General features: G+C 36.3%; 1 protein-coding gene across 2 annotated transcripts in view; it reads left to right on the top strand.

Annotated features, from left to right (window-relative positions):
- The window catches only part of RP1 (RP1 axonemal microtubule associated), a 198862-nt gene that overhangs the window by 96357 nt on the left and 80023 nt on the right, over positions 1–22482 (top strand). For both annotated transcript variants that reach the window (XM_072411198.1, XM_072411197.1), the window contains exons 27-34: positions 2334–2488; positions 3973–4051; positions 5048–5129; positions 9266–9321; positions 10580–10609; positions 14210–14379; positions 18567–18786; positions 20845–20999. In XM_072411198.1, coding sequence (XP_072267299.1) covers positions 2334–2488; positions 3973–4051; positions 5048–5129; positions 9266–9321; positions 10580–10609; positions 14210–14379; positions 18567–18786; positions 20845–20999 — 947 coding nt within the window. The remainder of the gene's footprint in view (positions 1–2333; positions 2489–3972; positions 4052–5047; positions 5130–9265; positions 9322–10579; positions 10610–14209; positions 14380–18566; positions 18787–20844; positions 21000–22482) is intronic.

The following is a 22482-nucleotide window of genomic DNA, read 5'->3' as shown; positions in this document are numbered from 1 at the left end:
CATCAATCAACATTAATGTTTCCAGCCTATTTTTGTAAAACTTTTGTTAAAAAAGGCTTGCTGCTTAAAAAAGTAATAAAGCACGGACTTGGACAAGGGATTGTACTACAAGCTTTGGGTGCTATTTGTGTTTAAGGTTACACATTAGGCATGATGTTTCAAAAAACATGGAATTTTATTACTATTCTACCTTCAAAATGTCCCTAATCCGGGGGCTTGATCCCTCTTTTCTCATCAATCGTTCCCTTTTGGGGGGAAATATGTATTATTAAGTCTATTAAAAAGTGTATTTTGCACCAAACTTTTCATCCAGACTATAAATTATTTGTTATAGTCTGTTATTAATTGTTATTTTCTGTTATAGTCTGTAATAATTGTTATTTTCAAATGATAAAGCAGAATAGAAATAAAAACAGGGGACCCATATACCTGTAATGGGTCTGATGTAAGAATGGGCTTTTCTAGTTTGTTACCAAAAAAGTAACAACTGATATATAAATATAAACATATTTGTTAGGCACTTTTTATATTAACATAATAAAAACTCTACATCAGTACACCAGCAAGTACCATAACAGTCCATGTAAAAAGGATTTCACAAGTATGGTTGAAATCTTTCTGAAGTTGATCCTATTTCCAACTAGTTTTGCAAAAAAAAACTTCCTCAGGGTATATAGGAGGTTTTGCATTTCAAGCTACTCATTCAGATACTAGTAAGTAGAGGTTGGTTATTATATATATGTGTATAGGTCCTCAACCAATGTAAGACTGCAGACCAGGTGTCCTTTGAACACTGAAAATGATATTTACCAAACTAATAATGATTGATAATTTTCCAATTTACCAGTGAAAGGAACACCTTTTCATAAAATAAACTCTAATATGTAATTGTACAGGACTCGATTTCAAAATGTTTTCATTGTGATCTGAATGTAGCAGTTTGTAGAATTGTCTGCAGTACTTGTGGCATTGTGCTATTGTAAGAGCTTAATCCTCAACAGAATGAGAAAGAGTGGATGTGTTATTGCCTTTCACATCTCATAAAGCCAGATTGAAGCAAGTCTTCTTCAGTGAGACTTACATGCAAGTCCTCCTGTCATATGCATTGCTTATGAAGATTGGAATTGATCTGTCTGATGTGTAAAATATATTTTGAAGAGTAATTACTGTGTTTGCTGTGTATTACATATTTTATTTCTTATCCCTGGATAGTCTGTCCTCTGACATTTTCTTCTCTGCATACATTAGCAGCAGCTTTAATGTTGACACCATTTCTTCTCTTACAGCCAAAAAAGAAATTTTCCTTAAAAATTGTCAGTCCGTTGCTGATAGAATGTTTTCTGGAAACACAAAACTTTTATTTGCTGTATATTTATTTTAGCTGTTTGATAGAGACAGAGAGATATATATGTGCATTTTACAAGATATAGAGATCATTTAGAAAGACAGATTTTCTAAGCATATAGCCTGTCTACAGCCCATGTTCAGGTATGGCTCATGAGAATACCTTTTTCTTTTCTAGGAGGAAAATAGAATGATCAATGAAAGATTGCATAAGCTTTCTAACAAAAATCTCTGTGAGATAATGAGCACTTTCTAGAATTGTAAGTGCTCAATATCACTCGGGAGCTCACCTCTATCCTATACCTTTGTTGCAACCATAGCTCGCACTGGCCGTATTACTTGCAAACATAGATAGATAAAATAAATGATCATACAATGTATATTGTAAAGCAACATATACTTAGCATAATATTATGAGTAGTAAAACATACAAACAATGGACCACCAATATAGCAAAAACTATGGAAGTTTTTGTTCTGGTTTAGATAGATGAGTATTGCTTTGGCAGCATTAACACAAGATTAGGGCAAAGTGACACAAATGATGTAATCAATACACCATTAAATTTATTTTTTAAACAAAAGTAGTGTAAGTATCTGAATTAGACTTGGTACAGCCTGAGCAGCAGAGCTGGAGAGTGTGGAAGAAGCCGTACAAGAAGCCCATTAGTTTATATGTCAACAAGTAGCATGCTGATGATTATAAAGAGCAGATATAAGCTCATTACTGTACATCATCTCCTTTCACTGTCCAGTACCATGATGGACTGTTCCCTGACAGCCTTTGCTCAAATTTACTGGATTGAATGATGCTGGCCATCAGACTAAGAACTTTAAGGGCAAGAGAAAGTACTTCTGGGAAATCTGTGGACTAGAAGAAAATATTGCAGCAACAGCTGATTTTGTTTTATTATTCTGTTAATGAGATTTACACTTTTATCTTTTTTTTTTTTAAATTCCGATTAAAAACTAATATATATTTTCTTTCAGTGCTGGATTATGAGATACACATTTATACAGGAGCCATTTCTGATACTGATATAACAACAAATGTTTACTTGAACATTTTTGGTACTAATGGAGATTCTGGCAAAAGAAGATTACATAAAAGCAAAGCTAGAAGTGTGCAGTTTCAAAAAGGAAATGTAAGTTATTTAAGGATGTCAATTTTTTTTTTTTTTTTTTTGGGTGGGGGCTAGGTATTCTGTCAGGCTTTAAAGCAGAACTAATTCCTTTTAGTGTGAAAAAGCTCTTAAAGGCCATAATCAGCAAATATGTACAGCAAAGTTGCCAGATATGGTACACGCAAGGTATAGAAGGCAGGTGGTCAGCATGGCAGCCAGTCAACCTGCATTCTCAGCATTTTCAGATAACACCAATTGTCGATTACTTTCATGAACACTTGTCTTTCAAAACTATCATATGAAAAAGCACTGGACATCTGGACTGGAAACAACGCATGAATAACCATTGCCAGGAAGAACTAAAAATCAAACACTTTACTTATATTTCTACCTATCACAAAACCTAACATAGGAATTCCCATTAAGTGGAAAGTTAACTAGCCAAATCTAAAGAAACCCCTTGCAAACTTTGGAGTAACTCTAGGGCAGGGATCGGCAAAGTTTATGGCCACTAGGCCATTTATGGGGTGGGCGGGAGCACACTAGGCCGGACCTGCCCCAATGGCTTCACCCACCACCAGGGAACACCCTGTATCAACGCCTGCCGCAGTAAATAGGGGAGCAACTGCAAGGGGGTGGCACCGGAGCTCTGGCGGCTCTGGCTCAGGTAGTTCCCAACGCCCCCAGGCCATTCCGCCGGTAACCCACTGCTCTGGAGCCGCGGGTTGCCAACCGGCATTAGGCCGGATTGGCCAGGGGGAGTTAGGCCGGAACGAAATACCGGCTAGGCCATATCTGGCATAAAGGTGATGTTCCATATTCAGTGCCTTACACTGCATATATGAAGGCACAGGAATGCCTAGGCACACTTACATACTGCAAGATGCACTGTTCTGTTTCAAAAGGAATTCCAAAATGTAGATTTTTGTTTAGGTACTGCTTGGGCACTTTTCTAAATGTTCCCTAAACATAGGAAATCTTTACTTTTGAGTTTAGTCACGCTTTAATCCAGATCCTAAGAGTTCCATGGAAATGTGACATTTGAGCTCAATCCATTTAGGAAATAGGGAAATTATGTAAATTAAAATCTGTATGAGAACTACATTTATTTAACTCCAAAATATATTGCAGCACTTTGCTAATTAACATAACAATATTTATATTTTATTCAACTGCAACATGATGTTCAACCTTTATGAACTGTAAAACAGGCAAGAGCTTTATTTAATAAATTAGCCAGTGGGGATGAGATGGCCAAATGCAGGCCAGAGAACATTGGATTCCTATATATCCATCTTAGCTAATTAGTAAACTGCTGAATGTTCAAGCTCTCCTTCCTAGGGTCAGAATGTCATTAGGTTGATTGGCTGTACGAATTGAACGTTTACAGAGACTATGAAAAAATGTGTCTTTAGAATGTGTATAGTAGCTCTACATGCTTATTTATTGTGTATCAGTGTCTCTAATTGCCTTACAGTTCATTCTATATATTTATTCTGTTGCAGGTTGATGTGTTTTGCATCCAAGCAGTTTCATTAGGAAAACTCCAAAAAATCCAAATTAGCCAAGATGGAATTAAAGATGGTACTGTAATAATTAAATAAGTTTTTTGTATAAACTAAAGAAAAATGTTCTGCTTGGTGGCATTATTGAAGGCAATTGGAAACCACTACATGCAGTGTCCAGTGGTGGCAAATGGCAATAGCAACTGCAGGGTGATGGGGGGGGATTTGTATATCTATAGTGTTTAGTGGCTGTAAAACTACCTCTGCCTCTAGCATTCTTGCAAAAATTTCCTCAAAGATCCAATGGGTTCGCGAAATTTTGATGAACCTTCGCAAAACCATCGGAAATCACTATAGGAGGATTGTCACGGCTGCATTCATAAATACAGCCGTGGGAATCCTCCTGTCAGTGAGAGATCCCCGGGCACTACAGGTCAGAATAAGGGCGAGCAGTGATTCTAACCTGTAGTGCCTGGGGATCTCTCACGGAGAGGAGGATTCTCACGGCTCCATTCATAAATCCACAGTCCTGAGTCATGCGGCTTGCATTTATGAATAAATGCGGCCGTGGGAAAAATCATAGGATTTCATTCATTCATGCATGCAATCATTCATGAGCAGCCAGCGAGGCTCACACTGTGTTCCTGGATAGGAAAACTCTATCCAGGAACACATAGTACAAGACTGCAAAAGCAAATAGAGGAGCGGAGCTGACAGCTCTGCTCCCGTTTGGTCTTGCAGGTCCCAAAAATTCGGTCTCGCCGGCCGAATTTACAAAGGCCGTTCTCGCCTACATGTTTGGTAAGCAAGAACGGCCCAATTCGCCGCGAGACTGAATTTAAAAAATTTGCTCGCTCGTCCCTAGCAGTGATATTAAACTTTTCAACTACACAACGTTGTACAACCAGCATGTGTTGTTTCCAGTCATTATTTTTTTCTTATTGGTTACTTTTATGTATAACAGTTTAAACTTTAGATGTATTTAAAATAATGGAACCTTTTTTTAATGTAGTGGCAAGTTATTATTATGCAAATCTAATTCCTACATTTTTACAAATGCTACTTTTTAATCTAGGCAAAGGCTGGTTCTTGGATAAAGTTATTGTACAATACCCGGAGGATGGAAATAATCATCAGGTTTTGTTTCCATGCAACAGGTAGGTTGTACTACCCTATTCCAATGTTTTTCAAAGCATGGTACTTGTACTGGTGGAATGAGTCCTTACCGTGGGCCCATGGGTGATGGACAAAGCTGACTGAAGTTAATTTGAACCACTCCATTTATAGAAGGTCTGTGTGTATTTATATACAGGGAGACAGCTAGAGAGAGAGAACTCACTGTAGGAATACCTGCAAATTGTGGAAAAAAGGGAATATGGAAGGCAATACCATCCCAAGTGTGTGATGCACGCACATTTCCACTCTCTGCTGACTCACAGTTTTTGTTGATGAATTTTCAGACCCAATAACGAAAATATAATATTTTGGAGCTAACCAATTCTTAGATATGGTGGCTGTATTAGTTTCCTGTCTTAGGGTATTTGACTATAAAAAGGCAATGTCTGCTGTCAGACAGATTGATGCTGAAACAGTTAACATTTCTAACATCTTTGTGAATTTCAGTAAATAAAAGTTCAAAACACCTTTACCACTTTAGCAGGCTGAGGGTGCATTTAGACTGGGATAGGGACAGGCAGGACTGGGAGCCAGTCAGGAATGCTATGTGCCGATGTGTTAAAAGAAAATTGAGAGAGTGAGCAGAGGAAGGGTTGTATCAGTCTGCTGCTGTGCATTTACTTTACATTACCAAGCCAGGAGTGGAGAGACAATACCACTGTATCTGCCTAGCTGTAGTGTGTATGGTGCTGTGTATATCTCAAGAATGGGTGGACAAAAATCTTTAGTAGATAATTGAGATCCCATATTTGCAATAACTGCTTGGAATTCAGCTTTGATTCATATGGGAACCTTGAGTAAAGTCGTACTTTAGAATGACAGATCTTGTCTTTCATTTCAGGTGATAAGCCATCCCTAGACGTTTTAGCCCCTATTATTATTACTATTCCGTATGCCACATATTAGCTTTTCCTTTCTCTCCCTTATTAATAAAACAATTTTGACTTCTTTTCTATTTCCAGTACTTTAAGTTCTCCAGGTTTTGAGCGTGCTTAATAGCACTAGGTTAACACAGCTCCTTGGGGAAATGATCCAAATATTTAGTGTCAGTATTTGGAGATATGTGACTGGCTTGTCACTTCAGTATCAGCATTGTTTTACTGCGTGGGGCAGAGAAATAGCACAGCAAATCTAATTATACTGACATTTGTATCATTTTCCTACAAGATTGTCATATGACAACATGAATTTTAATTGTACTCTTATGGCTCTAGCCTGCTGAACTATTGCACGTCTTGCTGTTTTAGATTAATATTTTCATTACCGCCTGAAAAAAATAATAATAATTGATTGCACCAGCCCCACATTTGCCTTGTTGAGTCCCCTGCTTGTGAAGACAGGCTGGAAGTCAGTGGGTTATATTTAGATGTTAAATGGTCAATTGAAGGCGGTTTCTTATCTGCTGTCAGAGTTTGTGAGACGCATCGTGAGAGATGTAAACCTAATGAAGTCAGCCGTGTTCAATGTAAAACTTCTTGTCAGAAGGAATTTATTCATCACTAAGCCGAGGACTTTAATTCCAGGACTGAAAAATTGCATCATATTTTCTTGCTGGAGGCAACTGAGGGACACTGATTGATAGTAGAGGAAAACACAAAATTACATTGCAGAACATGCAGATTTGCACTTCTAGGAAAGGGGAACCGATCAACTATCATTATTTCAAATCACTTTTGCCCAGAGTACAGGAAATACAAAGAAAGGGAGTAACTTGATTATGGTAATGTTGACATCAAATGATTCTTTACATTGTGAACACAGTGCTGATTTTTTATAAACTGGAAATATGAATCATTTCAATTTTTGGGGTGGATTATATTATGACAGCCTTACAAGTGCTGATTCTTTAAAGTGATCAGTAATTGCATGTTAAAAGTAATAATAGTTTGGTATGACACTGATGGTACATTTTTATTTTTTTATTGCTTTGAATAATAGAAGGTAAAATTGATGGGCTTGATGCTGGGACAAATGATCCCTGGAGTGACTGCTGAAACAAATAACATTTTCAATACCTCACTTTATTTTTATCTTTGGTTTGATGCATGCAATTATTTGAAGGGGATTTATTAAAATGATTGTATTGAATGATCTATTTGATTTGCTTATGGTCAACAATTGATTTGTGCCATGTGCAATGTATAGTGTATAGTGTATAATTAAAACAAATGCATCAGAGTTTATCTTTACTGAACATTGTATAGCAAAATTATCAGCAGATCCAGAAGTATAGAAAAGCAGCTGACTATTTAAGTATTTTATACTACCTTCTAGGCCTCCTGATTAGCCCAGAGGATACCATTACTTTAAAAGTGAACTCCAATTAGATATAAAAGGCACAGATTAACATCTTAGCACAGAGATCAAATACATAGCAGCTCTTTTACCATCTAAAAGTTTGAATTTTTATGCATTCAGTTTTGAAAGTGAATCACCCTATTACACAGTACGGGATGACACCTGTTCCTCTGTTGCTGTTAAAAATTCAGTGTTGTCATCTCTCCACCACCAGCCTGCTGAATTGTAATTAGTGCTAAACAGTAAATGACCAGCTGAAGATTGATGAGGTCATTGCTCTGTTCACACCGCATTCCATAATTGTTGCTAAACAGAAAGGTGAGGCTAATACAAAGTCACATTTAGGTTCTAACCAATTAGATGCATTAAATCAGGCCTAAAATATTCCTAACAGCTTTTAGAAAAGCTGTTGTACTTGCCCCTCCAGCAGGCAATTTCTCCTTTATTTCCTCCTTGCAGGGACCTATAGCAACCAATAAGCATTTACAATATTGCAGTCAGTCAGTACAAGATGGATTATGATTTATTAGGAACTCCCTATTGAAGGTCATGTGTGCTTTCTGTAATAGGACAGAATAATGTCTGTAAAGGTTCACATTTATCCAGGTCATTCTATAGCTCATAGGAGTTAGTCACATTCATATGGACTTGTTCTTGTAATATTAAAGATGTTAACATGTAGTAAAGTTTAGGCAACATGAAGAAGAACCAGGATAAAAGAAGATTGTAGTGTTGGACCAAATTGAGAATGCTGGAAAGAAGAGGGGAGCTGAGATTTTACAAAGTCCATAGTCATGTCACTAACTGTCCCTCGTTGGGGCTCACATTCTAATGTCTCTACCATGGTCATATGTCATTACAGTCTAAGTTCAATTTTGTGCCCTGAAGAAGCCCACTCATGCCTGCAAACTTCATGCAAATAGTATCTTGGTTGAGATTTGGACCTGGGACTGCAAAGAGTGGTAACCTCTGAACCACTGTGCTGCCAAAAAAAATGTTAACATTTTTGGCTTGGGTTTTAATAAAATACCATGGAAGCCCTTTTTTAAAGTTATCAGTAGTTGCATGTTGAAAATCTTTGTTCAGTATGACATCAATTGTAAATTTGTCTGTATAGATGTGATTGCTTGCAATAATCAGAAGTGATCTGTTACTGCTGACTGCTGTTTCGTACTTTGACCATAACTGACATAGATATCAACACCTTTGCATTAAAAATGATGGCATTAATGCTGGGACAAATGACCCTTAGAGTGATTGTTGAAACAAACTGAATTTTTCAAAACATCCAAATTTTATGGAGTATCTTGGAAAGCTATGAAATGTCTTCAATATTACAAAAACAGGTTCTGTTGAATGTGACTAGAACAGAATAACATGCCTTGTATTCTCAGCAAAGACTTTGAATTTGTCACAGGAGCATCAAAACATTGCATGCCCAAAAATTCTGCACACTCCTCTGGTATTGCCTAAAGGAAGCTGTGTGGCCAGATAGCACATACCCAATAATTACTTTTTGGTTGGATGTTAGTTTTGCACTAATAACCAAAAAGCCTTTCTCTGTATTTCCTGTTTCTATAATAATGTCTGGGAACTTTCTCAACATAGTCTGCACATGCTGTTAATATATGCAAACTGAGATTTGTTTTTCTAGCACTGTGCTGTGTTGCCAGCACTCAGTAAAGACTTTTGATTTTCATGATTAAATGATGAAATCCATTGTTTTGTTGAGAGATGCAATGCTGTATGCTGCTTTTTATATTTTAATCTGTTTAATCTGTAGAATTTGCATGATTTACTTCTATGTTTTCTTACCTAGATGGTTTGATGAGAGCCGAGACGATGGGAAGACTGAAAGAACTCTTGTTTCCAGTGGTAGGTAAAACATTATTGCATAAAAAAACAAACAGAAAATCCTCAGTGTTTCATGTACTCTAGAGGTTTCTAACATGTTTAGGAATAATATTATGCTCTGATCAGCTAGTTTGTAGAGGAAATTCTGGTATCCGTGATGGACTATGTATTAAAATGTGTAAAAATATTGCTAGAAATAAAATCTTTGTTTGGTTACAGTATCTGCATATTACTCATTGCTCTATTAAACAAATCAATTACTGTTATTGAAGTATTTCCTTTTCCTCAGACATGACATGTAGACTTTACACACATATTATAACCAAAAATTTGAAAATAAGCAATCAGTCAGGTGTTTATTGAAAAAAGGGACAGGTAATGTCCCTTCTGCAATGAAACATACCCAGTGCATCCGGCTTTCCCTACAATTTCTGGGACTGTGACTGAGTAAATTTCCGAGCGCCTGTGTGGGAGTTAAGTCATGCGACTCATCCAATCAGAATGGCTTGAAGACCCAACTCCAGGAAGAAGAGCAGGTGAAGATGGCAACGTCCACTTTGGAGCGAGGTCAGGTGAGAGCAATTATAAAACTGCAATCAGGATGGTAAGGTTATTGCAGAAGGGTTCTTTTGTAATTTTAAAAAATTAATTTCAAATGTATAGTTAAAATTCAACTCCAGACGAATATAAAAGCCACAAAGAACAAGCATTGTAAGGGGTGTGGCTGTTACTGGGTTGGACCAGTACAGACCACCAAAGACAAAATCAGGACGTAGCTTATTTGGTGAGAAAATTGAATTTCAAAAAATTTATAGAAACAAAATCAATGGGCATATAGGTCTATTAAGGTAAGTTACACTTAAAGCATATTAAACTCTTGACCAAGATATCCTAGCAATGGTCATTAAGACCAGTTTTCTAATCTATCTGTTCCATGTTAAATAATATATATTGAATAAACATGATAATCAAGTAAAAGTAGGCACATTATTGATGGACATTTATGTTTATTTGTGGAAGGAAGCAGTTGATCAGTGAACTGCACGTGACAGTAAAAATGAATGTAAAGAAAATACAAATACGCTGATTAGGGCTCCCTAGCCATTGCTCTACTATAAGGGGACAAATTGGTGTTTCATCGTAAGCTCAGAAGAGAGAATGGCTTGATGATTCAGTTCTCTAATGATAATGTAAAGTGTTGTGAATTCTCAGCTCATTACCATCTTATTATTCATTTGGAGAACTGACTGATGATTAGTTTCATCCCTTTCATTTGCAGAAATGGAAAACGCGGAAGAGGACACTGAAGGTAAGAAATGCAGCAGCCCAGAGGAGATAATCAAACATTATGAATCAGCATATGGAAAATCATTTTAAAGTAAAGAATAAAACACACACATCACTTTGAAAAAAAGCACAAAGCTAACATGTGTACATAGATACAATCCTCTAATATAATAGTGTCACTGCTGGCCTGAAAATAATTGAAAATATTCTATTTAGATTACAAGTCCTACGTATCCCGGTGGCTCCTTCAAGTGGGCCTTTGGGGCAATTAGTATTTTTCTGCTAACAAGGCAGATTGAGATGTGACAGCTCAGACACTTCAATGGTTCAGTTTGAGCTTTAAGTCCAGTGGGTTCAAACACCTTTACATTTCCTAAATATCTCTGTGGTCTTCTACAGCCCATTCTCTACCATTAGGTTTGAGTCTCCATCCACCTGCTGGGCCCTTTCAATGTGGCCTCTGCTGATCTGATTAATTTTCTTTTTATTTCATTTTCTTAAACTACTAGAAGAAAAGCAGCCCTCCTTCTAGGAGAGAGGGTTGTGATTGGCCAAGATGGGATCTGATGGCACTGACTAAGATTTTAATCTCTGAAATATTTGAGAAATGAGTACCTCATCTGAAGAGTATAAACATTTCAACTAAAATAACAGTTTTTAATGAGCTGACTTTCAAATCTTTGCAAATAATCGTTTTAAATGGATGTTGAATTAAATATTCATATAGTGTATAATAGAAATATTATACTATTCATATAGTCTGCTATTGTAATTTTACTGCAGGTCTCTTTATTAAACAAATTTAAAATTTGTAATAAGCTGTCAATCAAACTTTATGTTTTTCAGAAACGTATTAAAATCTCTTTTGTAAAGTTTTGTAAAGAGCTTGATTATAATGTGATTCTAATATGTAAAATAGTAATATTATTACATGTGATGTGTGAATGATATATTAGTTATGTGTTAGTATTATTATTATCATATTTGCATGCTTATACCTTACAGAAGCACATAATACAAAATAATGTAATTTGAAATACAATATCCAAGACTTTTCACTGACAAGAACTTGCAGACATTCAGCAAAATATAGCAACAATACACATTACCAAAATAAAATAGAAAAGATCCTTAGAATCTTATCATTCTAAATAAAAGTGGACTGCACGGTGGGTTAGTGAACGGTGCTCTTACCTTTCAGTCCTAAAACTGAATACCACAATGATGCTACTTCTGTACAGATTGAACCCTCTTTGATTGTTTACGTGAATTTTATTTTATAAACATTTTCTGAGTTTGATTGGTGCTGCAGCCATATTGCTTCTAGAGTGTGCTTTATTTAATCTATAATGTAGTATATACTAAATTTGGACCATAAAATTGTGGTTTAACATAAATTTGCTAAAAAAAAGAAAAATGTAAATACAGCAGAAAAGACATCCTCAAGGAATTGATTTAAATCATTTCTAAGCCATAACTTCCATTTCTTAGACCTTTAGTGAACGGCATGGTACCAACTGTTGCATTAATAATATTGATATATGAAAGTGATCAAGGTGCTTACCTGCTAACTATAGACCTGTTCAATTTGTTTTGTGAGAAATATATTGAAAAGATGTTAGGGACTGTACATAGTATGTAATATTAAAAAAAACCTCAATATTAAGAATGGACTTCTATAACAAATGTATTAAATGCATTGCTTGCTTATGAAATTTGAGAGATGGCTGTTAATATAATAACCCTGATTTTTAAAGCTCTCCAAGGCTGGAGAGGATACACTTCCATCAGTGAAGCTGGGTGATCCAGCAAACCTTGAATGATTTAGTAAAAATATTTTGCTATTTGTTAGCAAATGTTTTCAATCCTGGACCATCTAATCTATTCCAGGTTTGCTGGATCACCCAGCCTCACTGATCAAAGTGTATCCTCTCCAGCCTTGGAGAGCTTTAATAACTCAGGGCCCATATGTTTGGTTCTTTATAAAGTAGTTGTTACTGTACCTAAAACACGTCTACTGCAAAAGTTGCCTATTGGTTTGGAAAAAAAAAACTTGGATTGATAGGCAGCTAAACAAACTTTGTAGTGTAGTACAGTGACTAAAAGATGTATAATAGATGACTACTGATTACTGATTTAAATACCTTATAAATAAGTAAATGCTGACCATTGTGGATGTAGCTGTTATTTTTTAGGCTAAAACATATGTATGCAACATTTACTTGTGGGAGTGGGATTAAGATCCCATGAAAAAATATATATTGATATGCCTGAAGGACAAATGAGTTGCATCATTGAATCATGTGTTGTTATTCTGCAAAATCCTAAACTTGTAAGGCATTCCCAAATCATGTCGTACTATAATGGATAAATGTCAGCACTCAGTTCCAGATCTATAACCTTTTCATTGATGTTTTATAAAGCAAACTAACGTGTTACAAGGACAACATGGCTCTCTTTGGCAGGGCAACAGATAACACTTTCTCTTTTAAGCGTACATATGATGACAATTTTAACATTATATAAAAGGGTGCATATCTTGTTTATATAAAAATTAAATAAAATTCTTTTTGAAAAAAATTTTTAAAAACCCTTTTTAAAAAAGAAATTTTTCTTTCCCCCATCTTTACTGCAACGGCAAAAAAGACTGAAGGGAAAACCTGCAGCCTCCTGGCATACTTGAGTCACATATCCCGGGAAGCTGTGGGCTGTGTGGTTTTGCACATGCATGACATGAGACATGTATCATCAGAGGCTTTCCCATAATGTAACACTTGCAGGAAGGCATGTCACCCGTTCTTGCACAGCATGAGTTCGGGTGACGGGAGAAGAACCTAGAATAGAGAAGAAAGAATATAAATTTGCCCTCTGTTTTGTCCGCGCCAGAAAGAAGAGAGAACTTGAGATGGTGCTTGTGGAGGTAACAAGGTTCTCACTGATAAAGGTAAGTGATATATTTTGTGAGTGTTCTGCTTTTGGGAACATTGGTAAAAAAAAAAAATAAAAAAAAAAAGGATTTAGATCTGAAACTGTGAGTGCTTTTATTTAACCATTAACATTTTTTATGGTGACACCATTGTTGTGAACTAAAAAACATCTCAATACTGGCATGGCCACTATCTAACACCAAATGTTTACAAGTATATACTCCACTGTGAAGTGGAAGGTGGGTGCACAGCAGCACTAACTACACTATCTACCTGATTTACTGCAGAAGTATGGTCACCCTGACCATCACTAGATTCTAAGTTACTGTCGAAGTTGTGGATTATTCAGCTTTGGTTAAAGAAAATCTTCTATTTAGGAGATCTGTTATGGTGTTGAGATTTCCCCATGCTCTGGAAGAATGACCACTCACTAATGATAATAACAACTTACCATCATGGGTCAGGAAGTATTAAGAAACCCAAAAGTAAAACCAAAACTAAAAGTAGGAAAAAAAATTAAATTTTCAGATAAAGTATAATAAACTGGGGATAAATGTAGGAGGGTATCATTATTAAGAATCAGGGGATCATTTTTACTATCATTATTACTTTTTATCATTTACATTACTATTGCTCTTTATGATTTCGGATAACGTCCTTTATTTAAGTAAACATTTTTATTGCATCTTTCATAGAAAAAACGTGGACCATGCACATTAAAACAGCGGTAGATTCCTCATGGAGTAATGCCTTGAGAGTCACTTGTATCATGTATGGGTCTGAAGGAAAAACTAAAGAAATTCAACTTGTGCAACAAGATTTAGAAAAAGAGTGTTTCCTTCCTGGTTCCAGTGAAGAGTTCTGTGTAAGTTGACAAAGTGATTTACTAAAGGAGTTTAGACTGTTCACTGTTGGTGAATGAGACGAAGCTCTTCTGACTTCAACCACCCAGTCGTGTGTGAGCAAACCTCATCACTCATTTCATTCAGTTGTATTTGTCATCTGGCTAAACTTCATACTTTTCTTCTAAAGAAAGAAGAAACTGTACCATTTATCTGATAACTTTTTATCCCTAATTGTATTCTCCTCTGAAATGAAATGTCATGGTTTTTATGATAAATTCACTTCCTACATCTGACATAATATTACTAAATATCTACTAGAGGGTACTTCAACATTAGTCATGCTGAAGCTGCAGGCTTGGTGCTGTCAAATCATCCTACATTGTTCCTCATTTATGGTTCAGTGATTCAATGATTTTATGAGTTTCATTCACGAGAATGAGCTGGTTCTCTATATTCCACAATAATGGCAACTCTTTATACACTCCTATTGATGGTTTTGTAGAGAAACACTACGTCCAAAACAGAACAAACGTTCTATTATTAACCCCCCCCCCCCAATAGTCTATACAGTAGTCCTAGTTTAACACTAATTGAACTATTGATTTTTTTAGGGCTTTCCTCACTATGGGCCAATATATATATATATATATATATATATATATATATATATTTATTTAGTAGAAACTACATATATATGTTAACATTTCCAAATCACGTTAAGTTAGAATCTTGTGAATATGTGCACTTTTACAATAGGATTTTAAAATCCTCCTTCAGTAACAAGGCAGGGAAATTTGGAAGGTTTTTGTAGCCTCTTTTTTTTACCTTACTTTTCTATTTGGCTTAAGAAAGCAGGATATGATATGCATTTATAACCGATAATAATAGAAAGTTGCCCTTTTATAGTGAACACCTCTTTTTACAACTCATTTATAGTAACAAAATAGCTTGTGTACTTTGATACAGCACAAAGTAGCAGCTGCTGACATTGCTGGGCAAAACTGGCTGTGTGGTACACAGCACGGAATCGCGGGCCCAAAAAGCGTTTCTTAACAAGGGCAAAAATGAAACAGTGAGAACAAAAGTGTAACATCGCTGTGAATGTTTAGTAATATTTGCTCTGATTACAACAACCAATTTAGGCATTTTTGCTTTAAAAAGTATTGTTAGTGTAGTGTTCATCTCATTCCTGTGTGGGCTTCTTTTCTGGTTTAAAGTACAGCCCACATTTTTGCAGTACCATATGTGTTTTTTACATTATACACTATTATACATAAGGTTTTTTATGCTATCTTATGTACTGTATGTGAGCCGCCCATGTCTTTTGATGCATGATGGTTTTTATTTCTTTACTTACAGTGACAATTAATCAGATAAAACTTGAAATGTTGTCATATAATGGATGAGAATTTATCAAAAGTAGGTTATGTCTTTGTAAGATGATGGATAACATGTAGTCAGGTGCTTGATAAGGGTTCATCAGACTCACAAAGATATTTGTATCAGTCATATAATGGAGCTGTATTGGATACAAAATGAGGTTAAGCTAGGCACAAGATAGGTTTGTGTTGCACGTATAATGATATTGCATTAAATGCAGCAAGCTGTTATGTTATATAGGTACAGAATTATTATTAATATACTAAAACAAACACTCTTTATGTGCATAGTGCATACACTAGTAAATTACTTGTATCTCACTACTGACCTACCACCCAATGAGTCCTGGTTTATATTACAAAAAATCTCTATATGCTGAGATCATTTTGATTGCATGCAGTTGTTCTTGATTTGTTTATATAGAAAGGACTTTATTTATGTTAAAAAACAGTATGAAATGTTCAGCAACCCATAGCATTATCAGCTACTGTGAACCAATGAAATCTGGCAATTGTTTGGTTGTTGTGGGTTATTCTATAAACTTACACACACACAGTAAGCAATATGGTGTTGCAGTGCCAATACCTTGTTGTTCAGTTTCAAATAATTTTCTTGGTTTTTGTATCTTCTTCCAATGCAATGCGGATTCCATTAGTTTCCTGGTTTTCTTTGTCAATGAAATAAGGATAACCTGCATCCTGCCCAATCTGACTTTATTGTATGAGACTGATCAGCACCATATATAAAATTCAGCAGAATTTTTTAGTTCTATAGAAAAAATAAATGACATAAATAAACCAGAGGATAGGAAGCATGCCTATTGGAAACTAAAGAGAATGAAGCTAATAGTCTATAACATTTATAGACCTCAAATAAATGTACATTTAATAGTCTTTGCTAGAGTACCATACATTCACTTAACATAGTATTGGTCTTTTCATAGCATTATGGTGTCTATTGATTATACACACATTGATCTGCTGGAGTGTAAGTTACTACGTTTTGCTTGTGTTCAATCTCTACTCTGTTCTCAAATTATATCCTTTTGTAAACTTACCACCAGCATGTTTCATACAAAAGACTGTTCAAGCTGACATAATACCCTACAAGATGTACATTTCCTAAATGTGACAAGGCTTTTACTTTTTTATTGATTCATTACATTTTTTGACAGTTACTTTAAGTAGAAGAAATAATAATGAAGGGATTTGTAGCTTTGATCTTTTTTTGTTTAGTACTATGATTTTTAATATGGTAAAATAAAGATTAATGATGTTCAAAATGAAGCAACCATCAGATGTCCGTTAATTGTAGTTAGCTTAAGCCTCCTAGTAAGGTCATGCATGCACATTCTAACCACACACAAAATGTCTGCAGGATTACTTCCCAAACTTGTATAATCATTAAAGTATGAATAGAGTTTATTGACCAGAGTTGGTTGCTTTCTATAACCATAATATTGTCACATAACCTCACTAATTAGAGCAGATCTGGTAAACCTCATCCCATATCTATGGATTCATTAAGTGGCCAGTAAACTGGTATCTGTAACTGGTTTCTGTACAATCAACATAAGCAATTTCAGTTTCCAAAGGCAGAGATCACCATTCTCCATATTTCTCATAGTACAGTTTTCCATTAGGTCACTGATTTAGAACAAACAGAAAGCAAAATGCAGGAAATACAAGATACTGTAAGCATCATTTTAGTAAAGACCTCTAAATTTAGATGAGGCATCTCATTTATTCCCTTTACCATTAATGCTTCCTTTTATGCCAATCAGGCCAAAGAAACACTGCAAATGTGCTAAAGTTTGCTAAGTTTACAGAAGGCCAATTTTTAAATTCAGTGCATTTAAGCTCTTCTTACCTCTCACAGACTATGTGGGTAGAACATCAGCCTCTTGTGATGGGCTTCTGTTAAATTTTGCTCCACTGAGTGTTAAAAAGTTGCAAACTTAGGTAATTTCAAAAAAGTAGATACTGGCAACTGTCACACCTGTTCCTTCCTAAACCACAGGCATCTCTCTCCTGCTCATGTGGGCAGTTCTGATGCTGGGCATGCCTCTGTTTCCAAGCTTTATCAACTCCGCCCATGCCGCTGGAAGGAAGTAGCCCCTTTACCAGCCCTGGCTATTTAGCTTGTTCGCAGACTCCAGTCTGTGTTAGTGTTTCAAGTTACTGGTGCCTAGCTCCCTAAATTCTGTGAACTAGTTCCTATACACCCGCTGCCTAATCCAGTGTTTCCTGTGTCCAGCTCCTGTGTTAACCCCTCGTTGTCCAGTCTGTTGGTTCCCAGCCAACTTCCCTGTGCTGTTCCTGTGTTCCTCTCTGCCTGTGGTTATCCCTGCTTCTCCTGTACCTCCTGCTGTTCCAGTGTCTCCAGTGTTCCCTGTGCTCGGAGTGGCCCCTAGGTCATTGCTGTCTGTCTCCTGGATCCCTGGCTATTGACCCCTGGATTGTGACCTGACCTCCCTTGCCTGCTGTCTATCTCAACCCCGGCTTTCCTTGACTATCCCTTTGCCTGGTGATTTGGTACTGTGCTTGCCCACCTTGGTGTGCCCAAGGACTGCAACCTGGCCGTAACCAGTAGTGCAACATCCTCACCATCAGAGGCTCTGGAGAAAACCTGGTTACGGCTTAGACTGTGCACCTTGGCCCTTCTCAGGGCTCACAGCTCCTCCATACGCCCCCTAGTGGTCAAGAACAAAGATCTTTGTTTTAGCCATGTGACCAATTTTTAAATTCTCATTGGATACATTGTAGATTTAGGAGCCAGTATTCACCATGTTAAAAGAAGACTTACTTGATTTTTGTCTAAAACACAGGTGAGGTTTAGAAATGTTGGAGACATTTATAAGATACGAATTGTCAGTGAACATTTACCCGAAACCCCAGGATGGCATTTGGAAAGCATTTATATCTCAGAAGAACAGTCTGCGCAAGAGATACAATTTGACAGCAACTGTTGGCTCTCAGTGGATACTGAAGAGGAAGAATCAGTGAAAGAATTCCGAGTTGTGAACAATCAGCAAGAACTTTTGGAAGGTAAATTTAGTTAAAACATATCTAAATCTAAAAACAAATATTTAATATGTTACAGTTTACCAGTAATTAAATGTAGTGACTGCTAATGGATAGATATAACTAATAGGTGGATAGAACTAATATTCTATCTCGATTTATAGCCTTTATTTTTACCAGGTAGTTCTATGAATAATATGTCTCTTGTCCCTGGAGTGTAAGCTCTTGTTTCCACTGTATCTATGAATCTAACTGTCCTGGTTCTCTCGCAGGTTGGACTTCAAACATGTTTGGCTTTCTTCATCTCCGTTACATGGAGGGTGATGAGATTTACAGTTCATGCAAATAAATAAATAAAATATGATTGCTTTTGCTTCCAGGCCAACTCACAGGAAGTTACAGCTAGTGGAGGTTGGATAGTTCAATTTGGAGATGGTAATGACTTGGATTTAAGCTAATCTGACCTAATTTTAAAAAAGCACCTGCACTTGGGTGACATACCCATACTTGAGTGACATGCCCATACTTGGGTCATACCTGCTTTCAGAATCATCCAGGGACAAGCTGCTGTGTTGGCATCTAAATATGTTTTACAGGGGGCTACATCCAATGACAGGAATGATGTCAGTGAAGCCCACTATAATATAATACCATGTCAATATTCTAGCAAGTATTTTCTGTACTTGCTGAAAATGTACCAACCTTGAAAAATGACTGGTAATCTGCAGTATATTACATTTTTTTGTTTTTGGATTTGGTTCTGCTTTAAGAACACTAAATAGTGTTTAAGTTCAAGTAAGAGCTGACCTAAGCACACTGGCATGCACTTTCGATGTGTTGGCAGGGGTTTAATTCCGATTTAAGTCCAATAAGTTTTCCAATAAAAAATTATAGATGGTCACATGGTTAGCTTAAATAAAACCTAGTAGTCCTTATAGCGCAAGTTTTCTGAAAAAGAAAAAAAGAAAAAGCACTCACCTTTACCATAGCAGATATGTCGATCCCTCTGGAGGTTTTCTGATCAGGTCCCGTGTCGTCCTGGTAGCCTCCTTCGTCCCGGCAAGGCGCCGGGGCCGTCCTCTTCTGCCTCTTTCTTATGTCACCCGATCTCGCACTGCGAGATGACATGGTGGGTGAACGTGGATAGGAAAATAGGAGTATGTGCAGAAGGAGCAGCCAGAAGCCTCCTGGGATGCATACTTTTTGGATCTGCTCTCCCATTCTGTCTTGATCGCTATGGTGATTTATGTACCTTTTATTTACGCTTTATGTAAGGTAAAATAAATTTAGTTTAGGTCTGCTTTAAGGTAAAATATTACTATTCAAGGGTTCTGGCTCTAAAACAGGCACTCATAAATATGTTTAAAATTTCAAACCCCAAACAGATTGCTTTATATATCCTCTGATACCCTTTTCCAAGATCATCCATTGTCCTATGAGGTGCCTGTGTGATCAGTAGCTTGGTTTTCCTAATATGAATAACTAGGGAACAGAATAGCTGAAGGCAAATCATAAGAATTTTATCATATTTATTTATATGAAAATGGAAATTCACAATTGCACAAGCTAACTAAAGCTACAAGAAATTTTGCTGTTGTGTGCATTGTGGTACAATACATGCATGTGATCTGACATATCGAGTTCATTTCTCTGCTTTGATACCTGCTTTTATAATGTATAGAATACAGATTTTTTTTATAATTTTATCATAATCAAGTCAAATAAACCCATTATATACATTCTGTACCTCCGAGCTGTATGAATATCCAATGTTAGGGCTCATGCTCAAAAGTCTAAAATCTTCTGCATATAAAGTGCAACCACCTAAAGGTGCATGAAGCAATACCAAAGGTTTTTAGAGCATGCTTCTTCACAGATATAAGGATTCAAAAGGGGATACTGAATTGTTCCTTATATTTGTTCCTTGTTAAATTTAGCCTGGATAATGTATTCACCAAAGCATCTGTTGTTGTGGAAGTGTATAATTCCAATCCTTTATCACATAAAGCCATTTCGTTTTGTGAGCCACATACAGTATGTTGTTTACCTCTTTGCTTAATTATTTTTGTACTGTCTTTTCAGTAAACCAATACATCGTTGCTGTGCATGTTGGTGATTACTGGGGAGCAGAAACCTCAGCTAATGTCTACTTAACTCTCTATGGGGAGAGAGGTGATTCAGGGGCTAGAAAACTGCACAAATCTTTGGTCCCTGGAAGCAAATTTACAAGAAACAAGGTATGCTGTTCTCTTTTTAAATTTAAATCATATTTATAAAAATAAAACCACCAAAATGTATCCATCTTTTGATAGAACGAGCCAGGGAAGATGGAATATAAAATGCAGTATATTAAAAATCATAATAAATAAACTTAAGTACATATTTACTTACCTCTTAGGTTTTCATTTCCCTGATTAATACTTTGTCCTGCCAGTCAAAGAGAATTTCTTCCATAGGGTGGTACATTCTGCAGTAAACTTACAGCAGTATTGTCACCTTGTGCAGCTGTGTCCTTATGAATGCTGATAAGAAAGGTTATCAGATTTGTCTTTGCTAATAACCCTTCCTGCCAATCAGAGAATTATTGGAGGATACAATATGTGATCCAAGGGGACAACCTGACACAGGAAAACCTCTTGAATCTTTTCTCCCTGCTCCCTACTGAAGATTATGCCAGCCTCTGTGATCCTAGGGAGGTAAAGAAAAGGAGCTCTTCAAAAAATCTATCATGAATGTATGTAAAGGAGAGAGAGTGATACATTAAAAGAGGTACTTAAATAGGTTTGAATGAGACCTTACAATAAGATATGATGCTGAAAAGTAGATTCAAGGTTTACTTAAATTTCTTGGAACTACTAGGATCATGACACCAACAAAAATGTTTCCAAAAGTCTTTTTCTCTAGCATTCTTTAAATGATAATGGGCATGCATTTTAAGATCTTAGGAAACCTGCTACATGGAAAAATAGGACATCCTAAAACCTAATATGATAACAGGGTTGGTGGGAACGGTAGTTCTAGAACTAATGAAAAAAGCACACAGTTGTGATGATTAGAAATGAGGTTCGAGTTTGTCCAAACTTGAGTTTTTGGCAAACCCCAGGATGTTCGCGGTTCACAAAGTTCACAAACCACTTTGCGTTTTTCTTAAAAGCGGTTGCCATTTTAAAAATTGACTCCCAGAAAACCGAATAATGGTTATCCAGCAGATTTACAATGTACATAATAGACAACATTCCTACTGGATGATGGATGTTAGGAGCAGTACCATCAGATAAATAGGACTTTTTCCTCTGTTTACCTTAGCAATGAGCTCCCATCGGAGACATATCTGTGGAACTCTATTTGAGTTTGCCTTGAATGAGTTCTGCAAAGATTTGTTTCCAAACCCAAAGAAAATAGAACCGGGGCATGTGTACCCATCAAGTACTGATGACCCAAGTACAGTTCTTCCAGCTGTCTAAAGCTATGCTTCCAATGTCAGCAAATGGCAAAGTAATTTACCAGTGACTTTAGGGTATTCTGACATCTTTTTTAACATAATAACCTGGCAGTGTGCTTAGGAGGGGTGCTCTAATATAGAATAATTGTGAATTGTGCCTGGTGTTCTATTTTGAGCATCTACTTTTTCTTTTAAAAGTTTTAAACTTATATTAGAAATATTACATCTAGTGAATATTTATTTTAAGTCCTTCCAATGTTTCCAGTAGATAAAGGAGC

This window comes from Pyxicephalus adspersus, chromosome 5 (assembly GCF_032062135.1).
Source record: "Pyxicephalus adspersus chromosome 5, UCB_Pads_2.0, whole genome shotgun sequence".
Lineage (NCBI taxonomy): Eukaryota > Metazoa > Chordata > Amphibia > Anura > Pyxicephalidae > Pyxicephalus > Pyxicephalus adspersus.
Note: the sequence above shows the minus strand (reverse complement) of the source record. Positions and strands in the feature narration are given on the sequence as shown.